This window comes from Alosa sapidissima, chromosome 16 (assembly GCF_018492685.1).
Source record: "Alosa sapidissima isolate fAloSap1 chromosome 16, fAloSap1.pri, whole genome shotgun sequence".
Classification (NCBI taxonomy): Eukaryota; Metazoa; Chordata; class Actinopteri; order Clupeiformes; family Clupeidae; genus Alosa; species Alosa sapidissima.
Window position 1 is genome coordinate 8,083,350 of NC_055972.1, and position 15,506 is coordinate 8,098,855.

A 15,506-nucleotide genomic window follows, 5' to 3' on the forward strand; every position below is an offset into this window, starting at 1 on the left:
AACTCTTCTGCCATAGATCACATTGGCAGAGCCGTTTGGGTGAGAGGCCCCATGTTATTTCCATGCAGGGAAAACCATGACGTCTCTCCCGAGTTGTGCATACGAACTTCAGACGCAATGAGCCACCCGCATCACTGAGTCCTGCATGAAATTGTTTTTGCCAAACGCAAATAAATACACCCAACCCTGTTTAGATCACAGGCCTCTGGAGCCGCATTTAAATGTTGCAGCTGCTGATGCAGCAAGGGCCTTGACGTTATATCAGTTCCTTTTATGTGCTAGCCAGCGTTATGTTGATTTTGAACAAATGACTCTCTTTAAACTTCCATGTAACATCACTGCAACATGGCTCAGCTGTAAAGCTCTTTTATGAATCGTTAAAGTTACCGCGACAGACCCGCAGCAACTCTCACAAAGTACACTGGCTAATCCTTTCACAATATTGTCATATGTGATTTGAAAGAATAAAAAAGAGAAAAGAGGAAAAATAGAAAATATGGAGAAGAAAGGAAAACAAGGGCAACTGCTCCAGCTGGTCGCTCATTCTGTGGTGGTGGCAGTTATACGTGTGTGTGTGTTTGTGTGTGTGTGCGTGTGTGTGTGTGTGTGTGTGTGTGTGTGTGTGTGTGTGTGTGTGTGTCGGTTATACACACAACCCAACACTCTCTCCCTACAGAGGCCCTCAACCAGGGCTGGAGGCTCTGCACAGTAATGGAATATGATATAATACTTTATTGTCATTGCACATTTCCGGTATAAAAAAACTTTCTTTGCCACCCTCAAACGGAGACAGACGAGTGTTAAGTATTTTAAAACAACGTCTAATGTTTGTGGTATAACGTAAATTAATAACAATAACATCTAATTAGATTGAAAATTATGAAATTGAGTATAAGTAAGTAGATAGATTATAAGCTGAACTGGGGAAAGGAGATGATGTTGAACACTGGTTCAACATCCCTCTGTTGGAGGACATTGGGGCTTTAAAGGATTTGGATTTGGGAGAGGGGGGGCAGAGTTTTGCTAAGGTCAGTTCAGGTGGAAGACTACCTCTAGGGAGCAGTTCAAATGTTGGTCAGTTGGCCCCTCCCTGCCCATCACATCTGGTTTCAGATGTGCACTTTTAACAGCAGGGCATTTGCTTTGATCAACATCAACAACAGCAGAGGAAAATCTCCTCAGCAGGAGTGTAGCAGATGGATTTTTCTGGGGAACGGCAGCATTTTAGCAGCAAACTGTTTAAATCTCTTAGATGATTTGCTGAATCATCAGACCAGACAAATATAGCAATCTGCATCACAGGGCTTTAGAGTGATGTTTCTGTCATCAGCTGCCACAAACAAATCTCAGATGGGCCGTCAAACGTGACCCTGGCTTGTCTCCTTATATGAATTGTTGGGTCTCCTGGGTGATGTTAGAATGTTCAACAGGTGTGTTTGGATGTTTATGTGTCTGTCAGCTCGCAGCTGGCATCTGGCACAACAGAACATGTGTGCCACACTGGCATCTCATTTCCCACTGTAACTCCACAACTGTGTGTGTGTGTGTGTGTGTGTGTGCAGGTGTGTGTGTGTGTGTGTGTGCAGGTGTGTGTGTGTGTGTGTGTGTGCGTGTGCAGGTGTGCCACACTGGCATATTTTCCTCTACCTTCTAACTGTTCCTGTCTTTGTCCTGTAGGCTCTTAACAGTGCTGTGTGGGTGGAGGTTATGTTCTAGCCATCCTCAATGTCAAAACAAATAAATGAACTGTTCGCTGTCATTAATTCTGCACAGGAGGGACCTACTTCATTATGGAGCACTGCAATAATTGCACTCTGGTTCCATTTTCATACATTCCATAATCCATCATGCCTAGAGATATTGCACATCTCAGTCTATGATGCTAGGCCATCCACAAAACTGCTGGCTGAAGACCCTTATTGCCATACTGTTATGTGGATGGTGAGTGCCTGTTTTGAGTAAAAAAAACATCACCTGGTGGAACCCAGAAAGCCCTGGTCAGACATGGAAGACAACAGCACCCAGCACCAGGATAAGAGAATAAAATTTTCATTTTCACGTTTTGATATGTAACATAAAATACATGCAGTTAATCACTGGGTTGTAATGAGATTTTTTATCAAATAAGTGGTTTGAAGAGGGTGAGATGAGGCTTGACCTTTATGGTTGTAATGTAATTATTGGCATACAGTATTTGTATATTATACAGAGCATTTTACTTAGTCATCCTTAAACAGAAAATTAAACGTGGTGATTTTCTAGGCTGGTTTGACATGGAACTATACTCTCATTCTGGCGTAATAATCAAGGAACGTTGCGAAGGTACCATCGGCGCAGCAGCACAATGATATCATGCAGCACCTGAAAATAGTCCCCGTAGGTTGTAACTTCCAAGGGGGCAGGCGAACATTCGGAGAGCGTAGACACTATGGCGGATCTGAGGCTAAATAGTAGACCAGTTCCACCTAGCCATCCCATTGAACCCCATTCAGGTGCCACTTTGACATCAAATAGCATTACAGCTGAAGCGTTTTAAGTAGGGCTGTCAATCGATTAAAAAAATTAATCTAATTAATTACATATTCTGTGATTAATTCATCTAAATTAATCACATTTATAATTTTTGCTGTGAAAGTATTTAAAATATTTAAATTCAAATGAATCATTGAATAATCAGCATTAGTGATATTAAAGTTCAAAAACTCTTTTATTATTATTTTCACTGTTAATAAATAAATAATGGCCAAAATAATCTATGATATGACCTAATATGCTGAGGAAATAAATTTAAAAGTGCTTCGGGAAGAAGTTTTTTTTTCACATACAAGGCATTTCAGGCCACAGATATAACCTAGGGGACACGATGAAAATAAATTAACACTTCCCTCAATGTCAACACTTATTTCTTTGCATTGATGTGCGACTATAGAGTTGATGAACTCCGGTGATATGCAAATTCCTTGCTGCAGACATTGCAAAGGACTTTATTTTCAACACTTTATTTTTATCAACACCATCAGGCCATTTTTTAAAAGTAAATGTTCCAATCAATGATCCAGGCAGCACGTTTTCTTCTCTCTCCTTCATTTTACAGTCTAATTTTTACTGACTAGAACGGCTCGGGGTCAAAGGTCATACAGAATCGATTAATCTGCACTAATTTTTTTAATCAGTTATTTTTTCTCAAATTAATTAATTGAAATTAATCAGTTATTTTGACAGCCCTAGTTTTAAGCCTTTATATGAACTTTTTCTATTTTCGGAGTAATACAACATTGTGTGATTGGCGTCATAACCTTGTAACTGACTTACCGGTTGAGTAATAAACTTTTTTCCAAAATCAATGCTAACGTGACGTAATTTACGTAATGAGCATGCGACCAGAGCGGGTGAAAGCGTCGCACAGGAGCAAAATAACCGTATTCTCTGGATAAGAATGAAAGAATCGGACCACAACACTTTAGGGAAGTTTTGATGGATTGACAGTAGGCTATGAATGTGGCGAGTGCTGTTTATATGAAATCACATTTATCTACGAACAACTAGGACATTTAAGAAAAGTAAATGTAGACGTGGTGGTAACAAAGTAAGGGGCTACATACCCAATCTCTCGGTGCAGCTATCACAAGAGTTACACGAGTCAGACTACGTGCCTATGTTACATCCACGTCCCCTGAGCCTGCGCAGAAAGCCTCGTCGACCAATAGGAAACGGTTGAAATTTGCTTCACCCGTCTAGACTGACCTTTACGATATGACTCTATCCATATCTTTTACTGTCTATGGTAACTTCCAGCAACAAGTTTGAGCTGCAGCAGATTATTACGCCGGATGGCGTGATACAGAACGGCTGGATGAACTGGAGAAAGGTAAAAATCAATTGTTTAACTCGAGGGGAGGTGCGTAAAGCGTAAAGCGTAAAGCGTAAAGCGTAAAGCGTAAAGCGTAAATCCCAAATGGTGGAATATCCCTTTAATGAAGAAAAATGACAAATGAGTGTGGTGGGGAATGGATATCTGAATGAACATCAGGCATCTCGGTCTGAATAGCCGTGATTTCTTTTAACAAACTGCTCAACGATTTAGCAAAACCACAGACTGAATGTCCGCTAATCAACCCAGAGGAGCACATTACACACTCAAAATAGAGGATGTGAGTGGAGAAAAGACTCAAGTTGGTAGAATTATGCCAAATCATCATAATTTATGGATGGCACGATCCAAAAGTTTGAGGTTTGAGAGTCTGAGGTTGTTTTCAGTGGGCTGTCTTGGGTGTTGCACGTCTGCGAGTGGCAATTAAGATTAATAATCCAGACAAATAAATTAAATCACTCACATTAACAGTGGAGTCTCTAGTGCCATAAATAATAACCAAAAGAGATTATTGGAAACAGTAAACTTTGTTATTCACTTCTCAGAAAAAAAGTCTCCAATATATTGGCCAATTGTTGGCCCATATTATGATGCATTTTCCATGTACTAAAAATACGCAACGTGAGACGAGACAGTCATTTAATTTCCAAAGGACCCCTTCAGGCAGCCCCCACCCTAATGTTTGGTGGCTTTGCAGAAACCAAAGGTAGGCAATGTTAATTTGTCCTCTGACATTTATTTCAGGGATGTTCTTATTCAGCCACACAAATAAAAAGTAGCCCTTAATGTCTTTTCTTTTTGTCTGTCACCTATGAAAGGAGGTACGGCTGAATAGCCTGGCAGGAAGGGGTCCTTTCAACACTGAGTATTTTAAAAAGCACTTCATGCAAAAAGGAATATTTTACGCCATTGCCGTTGAGCTGATTTTCATTCGTTATTAGGTTTGGCTGAAAATATATATGCTTTTAAAGTGAAATGTCTGAAAAATGTGATAATAAATGAAATAATGAAATGCTCTCTTCTGCTTCTCTGCAAAGCCAAAATACAAATATATCTTCTCCATTACTTCATTACTCATCAAGGCAATGCTTAAGAAACTCAATTTATTTCTTCCTTCACCTCTTTGAGGCTGAGTGGGGCTGGGGCCTGTGTGTGAGATCCAGCACGGGGATCCCGGAGAAGCTCCCTTAAACCTCCCAAGCAGTCAGCTAGGCCTGCCATTGTTCCTGAAGGTGCCTCGACTATTAAAAAGTAATTAAGCCCACTGCATTGTGGGTACAGAGTCCCATCCACCCTTCCTCCACCTTTCACACTAGGCACTCTGAAGTTCACCTACAAAAAGGATTCAAAGCTGCCCTCTTTGACCATATAAGTAGATCCGGGTGTTAATTGAAACTAACTACTTATGGCAAGTTGCATTGTAAACCCAAATCAAAGTTTGATGTGTTAATGTACCGAAGGTCACAGTATCCACTAGAAGGCAGAGGAAAAAAATGTGTAGAACAAAACGTCTGCCTTTCCGATTTCTTCATCCCTGCGAGAGTTTAACAGGTGCGATAATTCAAAATCTCCATGTTATTTTCCCATTGGAAAAATCGCAAGATACCAGATCTCCTTATATGGGTAAAGAGGGTGAACTTCAGAGGTCTCTTCCATATCTGGCCAGGTGTCGCCAGGGTTCTGGCTAGCATCAGCGAGGGGGTATAATAATTAGCATATCTTCCGAGTCTTTGAGGTGAAATGACACAAACGCCCATCCATATTCTTTTCCCCACTGGTGTCATCAGCCCTGTACTGTTTCATTTTCTTGAAGAGTTGCAGATTGGTGCCATTTCTCTTTTTGGGGGGCACACTGAGCCAATAACCTGTCTCTCAGGTTACAGTAGCGCTGCCATAGTATTGTTGTGCTGATTGCTTGTGTTATTTGCTATTCTGATTATGGCTAGTGCGCATAGTGATTGACTTTTGATTGACATTTACTTGTCATTTAGTTAAAAAATACATAACTTAATACTCACTTGACCTTTCCAAAAAAAAATTTGTGCACAATGAACAATAGACAATACCTAAAAGGAAAATAGTTTATTGTTGTGTTTGTGGACATAAATAGATACAGTACAACAGATAGGTGCTTATATATAAAATTCATTGACATAAATATCAAGTCTGAAATTTCATTAGTTAAACATTTTCACTACAATAAGACATGCTGTACAATAACCTGAAAACTTCACAAAATTAAAGACACACTTCATGAAGAAACTCCACACCACAGTCTATTTTAACTTGTGCCCGTATACATGGTTTAAAAAATAAAAGAAAATAAAAAAATGTCAGCAGGGTATATAAAACATTCATGTGTTAAAGTCTTAAGGTGTAAGGAAGAATCCATTAAGTCCACTGACAAACCATGTTGGATCTTCCCTTGAGAGGCAGCACAGCACAGCACAGCACAGTGCCTTCCAAAGGTTACTGGTAATCCAAGAGTGTGACTATTAAACATCCCCGAGAGAGAGAGAGAGAAACAGATCCCAAACACAGATCTGGGATCAGGTTCCAGCTGCCCTACCGTTAACCCTGACTATTTGACGCTAAATAGAAGAATCGCCTTGGCCATCAGACTCACCACCGCTGGGGAGAGAGGTGAGAGGTTCTATATTTTCAATGGAGAAGTGCTCTGTTCTGAACAAAGTGCTATGGACAGGTAAATATGCTTTTGGACACACACCAACATTAATAAAACCACATTCATTAAAGTAACTAAATGCTGACACTTGACAAATGAGTGTAAGCATGGTTTAGTAAATGATCTAGACTGTCAAATGTATTCCCTTAGAGTTTTCTTTTTGAAAAAACACATCAAATATCCAGGTCACTGCAAACAGAGCAAACTTTCAAAATCATGAGAGTGAAAAAGACAGCGAAAAGAGTACCATGTCATCACATATAGCTGGCATGAGAGGGAGAAAATTGAGTGTTTTGGCAAGACTAGACTGTCTCCTCTATCCAGATGAGAGCAAATACCGAGTTGAATAGACCAAATGACAAGGCATGGTGGTTGACCATTACACATATGGGTAGCCCCTTACGAGCTCTTTTCCTATGACCAATGTATGTTTGGATAGCACAACACTCTTCCACATACACATTTTGTACAATACTGTTTAAACCTCCATCATGAAAAGACAACAACAAATCTGGGCCACATGGCTAAGTGCCTCTTTCTCAGTGCAACAGTGTATTCATTTGGTGGCCTCTTTATCCAAAGCAACTAACTAACCAATTAAAATAACTTCTTTCACTATACTATTTATGCTTAGCCTGGAAAATTCCAAACTCATTCATTAACTGAATAGAGTCTGGTGACTCATGATTGGGATTCCTTTCCAACACTTGCATTGCGACGGGCACTAACTTTGAAATCATTGTTCCAGCCAGAGATTCCTAACGTTACTTCCTACTTTGCCTAAACTTTACAAACTGACAATAAACAGCATCAACAGTCAGGAAACAACGCATGTGAGTCTACTTTTGGTGTAAATACATTTCTGCTTTTTTCCAGCTGTTTTTTTTATGTTTGCAAGCTTGCTGCTACTGTTTATCGCAATGCGTTTCGGTTTGGTCTTCCCCTCTCGTCGCTGATTGGCCTGACATTTTTCTTGTCTGAGGGAAACGTTTGTGAATTATCGCGAATTAGACTAGAATCTCCCTTAAAGGAGATCTAGGATGGGCGGGCAAGGCTAATTTATGCTTATCCCTGGGGAACTCTTCAATTCAATTTTATCTGAATAGTGTCATAAGATGAATAGGCCTACGCTATGTCTCAGGCGCATAGGCTATCCAGGGCCCAGCATGACCTTGAATCAAACTCGTGAGCTTGGTGTTGTTATGTTCACCATGCTGGCTGAATTACTGGAACATCAGTACAGCTACAGGAAAATGGATACATAATGGATTCTCATGGCTTCATCTCAAAATTCCCTTCTTTGATAATTTATGTACATGACATGGTTGGGTGGGCCAACGCTGACCATGAGCATGGCCTGTGTGCCATCTTCATCACTGCTAACCCTTAAAGGAGTACCGTCACACCGGTGTGACGGGAATGTTGGAAAATGAACGTTCTAAAGAATATCTGAGTTCATTGAATTTAACCTGAATTCAACATAGAAATTGTTAAATTGTTGCGGAACGGAATGTTATGTTAGAATGTTCAAAAAGAGTTCCATCAGTTCCATCCAGTCTTGGGCTCAAAGAGCAGGTCTGGGCCCCACTGTGCTGAGGACACCATAAGGCCTGTTGATGTAGGCTACGCGCACGAGTTCGAACTTCGAGGTGTTCAAACCACCAGGTCGGGCCTCTCCACCAGCTTGAGGGCCTCGTGCATGCCTGCAGCAGACAGGCGACGGTTGATGTTGCGGTAACGACACCGTATGAGGTTGTGGTAGGTGGTGCGCAGGTCGCGGTTGAAGAAGGCGTAAATGAACGGGTTGATGAGAGAGTTGGCATAGCCCAACCACAGCAACGTGCGCTCGACCCAGAGAGGCACACAGCTGCACTCGGTGCCGCAGATGAAGGGCCGCGCGGTGGACAGCAAGAAGAATGGCAGCCAGCAAACGGTGAACGCGCCCACCACGATACCGAGCGTGGCCGCTGCCTTCTGCTCCCGCTTGAAGATGGAAATGCTCTTGTGGTCATTGCCACTGGCCGAGCGCAGAAGGCGAGACAGGCGTGCACAGTCCTCCACCTCGCGGTGCAATTTCAGCGCCACGGACACGCAGTCTACACTGCGCTCCTCGCCATCTGCCTCTCCGTCGGGCCCCACCTCTTCCTCACCTGGCCGGGGGAAACCGGTGATGGTGTGCTTGGCAGCGCTGAGCTTGGCCGCACGGTAGATGCGATGGTACATGACCAGCATAACAGTCATAGGGATGTAGAACGCTACCGCCGTGGAATAGATGGTGTACCCAAAGTCCTGGCTGATGAGACACACGCGGTCGTCGTTAACGTTCTGGGCCCAGCCAAAGAGTGGGGGCAGCGTGATAGATGCGGAGAGCAGCCACACGGAGAAGATCATTTTCGCTATACATCTTCCACTTTGTCTCACAGGATACGTCAGTGGCTTAGTGATGCCAAGATACCTGAAATAAAAGAGTGCGTTTTTAAGGTGGATGACATCTTATAGCCTATGCATCTTTATGCTGAGCTAAAAGACAGAAAACTACTCTAAACTATTAATTACTACTAACTATTAATTACATTCTGATGACTTTCTTAATAGATTAGTTGTGTTATTGTCTTCTAATAAGTTATGCGTGTTTTTCTTTCATGTATACATAAAATGTATAAAATGGTATGACATGAAAATATGGACACTGGTGTCTTCATGTCATACCATTTTAAACATGTTGTGCTGTCTACACGCCTGTGTGTGTGTGTGTGTGTGTGTGTATGTGTGTGTGTGTGTGTGTATGTGTGTGTGTGTGTGTGTGTGTGTGTGTGTGTGTATGTGTGTGTGTGCGCGCGCGCGTTGAATGAAATAACATAAACATATCTGGCGTGACTATACACTCTTACAATGAATGTGTTGTCCCTATCTGGACACAGAAATGTGATTAAAAAACGCAAGTTGTGTTATTTTCAACACATATTGTGGAACAAATTAAAAAAAAGAAACAACATAAACTGTGTTGTCCCTATCTGGACATCGAGATGTGTTAAAACAACGCAGGTTGTGTTGTTTTCAACACATTCGTTTTAAGAGTGTAGCCTACTGCCAATGCAAAAAAAAAATCAACTTAAAAAGTGTAGAGGACCATGTGCAATTTTGCACTAACCTGTCTATGCTGATGACGCAGAGTGTCATGATGGACGCGGTGCAGCACATTACATCCATGGCAATAAAAACATTACAGAAAAATTGTCCAAAAATCCACCGGCCACCTATCAGGTCGGTGATGCTGACGAACGGCATGACGGCGAGCGCAACTGCCAGGTCTGCCAGCGCCAGTGAGACGATCAAGTAGTTTGAGGGCTGTCGCAACTTCTTCACAAAACACACCGAAATTACCACCAGAAGATTGCCACAAATGGTGATGAAAGTGAGTAAAGTAAGCACCATGCCGATCACGACCTTCTCCAGTTTACCGTGACTGATAATCTGTTCACCACAGTGCGAGCCATTCGCCATTTCCATAAGTAGACTCGGAGAGCCCGAGGGTAGGGCGCCGTCGGACCCCGATGCTGCTGCCGCCGCGACCACAGCTTCTCCAGCCTCATGCGCAATGCTGATGAGCCGTGGTACCAAAGCCTCTGAGATCAACATGTTGGTATTGGCCGTGCTGGGGTCCATGAAACGCTCCCCAATCATGAAAGAACTCCTCCAACTCTCCGAGTTCAGTGCGCCTCCGGTTCCGTTGGAGTCAAGCAGCACCATGGTGCGCGCCTTTTATCCATGGACTTTACAAGCCCGTCTGCTGGTGACAAAACTCACAGATGTGCGCTGACTAATCGCGCATCCCATTATCGCCTTTGCCACACACTCATTGTGAGCAGCCAATTTAGCCACGCTATTTTTAACCTGCTCTCCTTTGCGAAAAGAATGATTGAGGGAATGAAACAGAAGCCAAAGTTTTCATTACGGTATAGAGGTGGCTGTTCCACTGTCTGTCACTGAGATAACAGCTTCACGAGAACTTGTATGAGAAAGGGGAAATACAATTTGTCTCGCACGCTAGTGACGTCAAAGACCACATCCACCTCCCAGGAGAGTTGAAGACACTGGAAATTGCACGTGTGCTGCAGCTGAATGCCTTGCCCAGTATAAAGCATGATATGACTCCTAAAATAAGATGTCAACCATCAAAGATATGATAGGCCCTAGAGACTTTTATAGCGTGACAGAGCGTCTCAGCTCTTGTCAAGTTTCATCATTTAACCTATAGCCTATGCTATTAACAGAGTCCAATGCATGCAACTGAGAAAATGACTTCCCGATCGTGAATAAGAATAGCCTATCCAACGAATATATAAAGATATTAAAAACTACCTGTTATCTTAGACATCACCATAAAGATGGGTCATTTTAGGTAGTCTGTCCTTGAAATGACATAAAAATAATGATAATAAAAAAATAAAATTGTGTTTACAGTAAATAGGCTACTATCAGGAAGTCTGTATAGGACACTCATACTGCAGGTAGGCCTATGTCATGAAAGCTTCGTCTACCTAACTAAATAAGTTTTAGTAATTTAAGCTACAATTTTTAAGTAGGCAATAATAGATGTTAAGAATATCGTTAATCTAAAAGTCGTCATTTTATTATCACATATAGCACTAAAAGCCTAACTGGTAGCCTAGAAATCTAGACGCACCCTAGCGGCAACAGCACTCTGGTGTCATCTAGTGGTGAAATAGGCCTTTCGTTGGTAGAGTGTGCAATAAAACTGAGGAAATGCAAGGAAGGACATGGAATATACACACATAGCTTCGCCTATTACCTACTTTAATCAAGACTTCAAATCTTGGAATATCTTTTATTCAGAACAAGAAAATGTGCATACCGTCCATAAAGTCGACATGCAAAAACTATTTATCACCCTCATACCATATAGGACAAATATTAAACAGGCTACCACCTGTACCACCTGATATCAAATATTGTCATAGACCAGTGTGCAATTAAATCTTTGCACTTACCCCCCCCCCCCCCATTTCCATTTTGAGTTTTTGCTCGAAATTGCACACCGCCTACTAACAATGGCCCTGTTTCCACATACTTTGAAGTGCTTGACCTCTTTTGAAAGCAGAGGCCTTGTAGATTATTTTGGTACCAATAGATTGACTGTGTGATGAACTGTCAGAGAGTGGCAAAGGGTAGAATGATAGATTTTTTAGGTGGTTTTGGAAATGACCACATTCTGCCCTCTTGGTCATTTATTTTGTCTTGGAAACAAAACTGAGGCCCACTACCAGGTCTTGTGAATCTTTATCTTAAAGTAGATTCATATAGAATGAAATATGAGTACTTTAGACCGTTATTTGCCAAGGTATGCTCATGCATGTTGTAAAATGACCTATGGAAACTCCCGATAGGAATTTTGGTTACCCAAAATGTATACTGACAATAAAAGGCTTACTGACAATAAAAGGCTTACTGTGTAGAAGCATAATCCTGGTCTCAAATGAAAGGTAACACTTTGAGGTTTCCTGTAGACTATTTGGAATGTATGTCAGGGGTTCTGATATAGAATGACTACACAAAATATGAAATTATTACACAAAAGTCTCTATTTTTGCATTTTCTTTGTCGGTTCAATGGATGTGTATAAGATGGGACTTTACATATGCACAACTAATATTGGATAAAACAACATGAATGTTCAATGTCTAGGGATTCCTGTGTATATTTCAATACCCAATATGCTGCATCTACTTATTGCTAGGGGATAGGCTATACACTGCAGCTAGAAAGTAGGGAAGCACCAAAGGCGGAGCCTCGGAGGAGGGCATTTTTGATCAAATTTAATTGAGACATAGTAAGATTAATCTGACAATGTAAAGCACTATAGATTGTACATAAAAAAGGTTGTCATGGATTCCCAAGATGTGCGATATGCCTACATTTGGCAACAATGTTGCTGCTGATGGTTTCCGAGTTCTGCTACATGAAATGCGACCACAGCTATATTTGTAAACTTTACACATCCATAGCCTATTTTGTAAGTGGACAAAGTCTGATGTTATCAAACAAGGAACACGTGCATTGTGTAAGTGTCCTTCCACCGCCCTGTAGAGGGCATCATAGTATATCCGCCTCGCCTCATTCAAACACCGTGTAGCCTGTTACTGTCATGGCTGCTGTAGCTCTAGTACAGGGAGCTAGCAGGGGACTCGGTTTAGAATTTTGCAAACATATTCTTTCATTCAAAGCCCCTGCGGCTGTGATTGCAACATGTCGAAATCCGGAAGGAGCCACAGATCTGGCCGCTTTAGCAGCACAGCACCCGGGACGTGTCACTGTTCTCAAAGTGGATGTCAGTCGGGAAGATGACATCAAAGGAGCGGCTGAAGTTGTCAAGAAATCATTCGGTAAAGTGGACTTGATCATTAACTCTTCCGCGATGCTTCACCCTACTGGCAAAGGAGAGACAGGTTTGCGAGATGTCTCCGCTCAGGTACGAGAAATGTCATCCAGTGGTAGGCAAACGTGGGGAAAGCAAAACTGTCCATAGTTGTAGGCTGTCGTATGCTGGCTGGTGCGCCGTTAATGTAAGCTAAATTGATGGATACGATCATTTCACTTCATAAACTGTAGGCCTATGTGAAGTTTTGCTTTCTGATTTCTGTGTTTTGTTTGTTTTTCTTTGCCTTTTTTCAGGGGGCCATCTCCACACTTATTACAAACGCTGTGGGACCCTTGGTAATGGCCAAGTACTTCAGCCCTTTGCTTCAGAAGGGTAGTGGGCTATTTGGTCAGCAGCCCCTTGAGAAGGCCAAGCAACACAGTGGAATTATTGTGAACATCACTGCAAGAGTTGGATCAATTGGGGATAATGGTATTCTTACACACAAACATATGTCACAGACCACTTGGAGGTGCAAACAATATCGGAGTTTTGGTTGATTTGACCATCAGTTAACTTCGAAACAGGCACTTTACTTTGGATAGACACTAATACATCTTAGGAGTGATTAATGTCAAAATATATAGACTGGAGTAATTCAACATTTGACACCTCCAATATGTTTAGCGTTCAAAAGACATCAAATAGCCCATTTAAGTTACCAAATTCATAGCCAAGGAGCCAGAAGTGAACGCACATGGATGACTATAAAAACTGCGCTTTCATTATACAACTAAACACGACAAAATACCTGGCTCCTTACTATATGATCCCAATGGCGATGGAGCATTTGTTTGCACCTCCGCCCACAAGAGAACTGAGCGTTTACTTGGTTTATGTGCCAGCCCAGTGTGGTCTTTCCAAGATAGAACAGGATTGTATAAGCCAACAATGTGCAAAATAGGCATCACATTTGCATTAGAAAACTACACAAAGTAGATGTCTTAAGAGGAAAATTAAAACTAGTGATGTCACATGGTAGAAAAGTGTTGTTCATTTACACGGTATCTGTCTGTCGGTTGTGTCTTCACAGCACTGGGAGGTTGGTACAGCTACAGGATGTCCAAAGTGGCCCTGAACATGGCTACTAGGAACTTGTCCATTGAGCTCGGACGCGGTCGGCCCAAGGTGCTGTGTGTGTCCTTGCACCCTGGCACACTGAACACTGACCTCTCGCGACCCTACCACAGGAATGTGCCCAAGGACAAGCTCTTCAGCACCCAGCACTCCGTGGAACACCTCATGGCTATTATAGATAGTCTCAATATTGACAAATCTGGGAAGGCGTATGCTTGGGATGGCTCCGAGTTGCCCTGGTAATAAACTGAGAAACACGTGTACTGGAGTTCCTTGAAAGTGGTGTTGATATCTGTGTGCCTTTGTTGTTCAAGAAACATTTGGCCTCTACCCCAATTAAAAGTTGTGTTCATTTCAGGGATTGCATGATCTGTGAATGTCATTCCAGAACAGAATGTACTGTACTGCACACGTGTCACAGATGAATACTTGGTGAAACTAGTTTTCACCAATGATTGAATTGATCAACTGATTCCAACATAAATGATAGAAAGCCTGATGTATTAAGTTGTAGATACTTCAGCAGCAGATGGTTCGATTGAACTTACCTGTTGACATCGACATAACAAGATAGGCTATATGACTACAGCCGAAGCAGTGGGAAAGATGGGATATGTAATGCAAATGTGTTAGTGTGGAAGTCATGTGGCATAAGTAATTCTTCACTGGTGAATTCAAGACTGTAGCCATTGAGTCAACATTGGGGCCAAATGTGCATGAAGGGAGAAATCAGTTCCTGCCATTCTATTGAATGTACAAATTCATAAACACGTGATGTATGTTTTCTTTTAAACAATTTATTTTAAACATTTTATTTCAATTTGTGTGCCATTCTATCTATGCTAGCCTTGGAATACCCATACAAACCCTAGGCACATTTGTGATTTGCTCTGCAGGTCCACCTGGCCATAACACCATTGAAGCCCATCACCAATGTCCCTAAAACACAGGCATGCAAACACAATCGCTAATCTGGCATGGACATGTATTTCTTTGGAACTGAGTAAACAACTGGATTTAAAACCTTTGTTTACAAGATTGCACTTCTGAAACAATTTGGTAAGAGTTTAATGCACCAATTTAAGTTTAATTTCACTGCTAGTTACGCGCCTGCGCAAAGTCGTAAGTCAATGAACTTTTTCCAGACCCACTCTCAGTTACAATTGAGAAGGTCTGTATGCTAACCAGGCTAATCTTATGCCAATGAGGGTTGAACAAATCCCAGGTATCCAAAAACTTAGTTGTGCAACATCTGCATGTGCTTTCTGGGTATGCCTTTGTGTGGCTATATTACCATAGTTTCATGTGATCATGTAAACTAATGCATTCAGAGTAGCCTAAAGAGAGAGGGGCGCATGATGATGCCAACTGGGCACGGATAGAAGATGGCATAGGGCGAGTAAAGGAGCAAAAACGAGTTATCGTTAAAACGT

General features: G+C 41.8%; 2 protein-coding genes across 2 annotated transcripts; one reads left to right on the top strand and one right to left on the bottom strand.

The window, feature by feature from the left end:
- Positions 1-8,081: 8,081 nt before the first annotated feature.
- Positions 8,082-10,576, bottom strand: LOC121684750 (5-hydroxytryptamine receptor 7). The gene is made up of 2 exons (XM_042064822.1): positions 9,709-10,576; positions 8,082-9,012 (listed from the first exon to the last, which is right to left on the bottom strand). The coding sequence occupies exons 1-2, from the start codon at positions 10,305-10,307 to the stop codon at positions 8,211-8,213; spliced, it is 1,401 nt and encodes a 466-aa protein (XP_041920756.1). The 5' UTR covers positions 10,308-10,576; the 3' UTR covers positions 8,082-8,210.
- Positions 10,577-12,656: 2,080 nt separating this feature from the next.
- zgc:65997 (uncharacterized protein LOC794398 homolog) lies at positions 12,657-14,430 on the top strand. Its single transcript, XM_042064840.1, has 3 exons — positions 12,657-13,047; positions 13,251-13,428; positions 14,030-14,430. Exons 1-3 carry the CDS (start codon positions 12,724-12,726, stop codon positions 14,314-14,316), a joined length of 789 nt encoding a protein of 262 aa, XP_041920774.1. The 5' UTR covers positions 12,657-12,723; the 3' UTR covers positions 14,317-14,430.
- Positions 14,431-15,506: the final 1,076 nt, after the last annotated feature.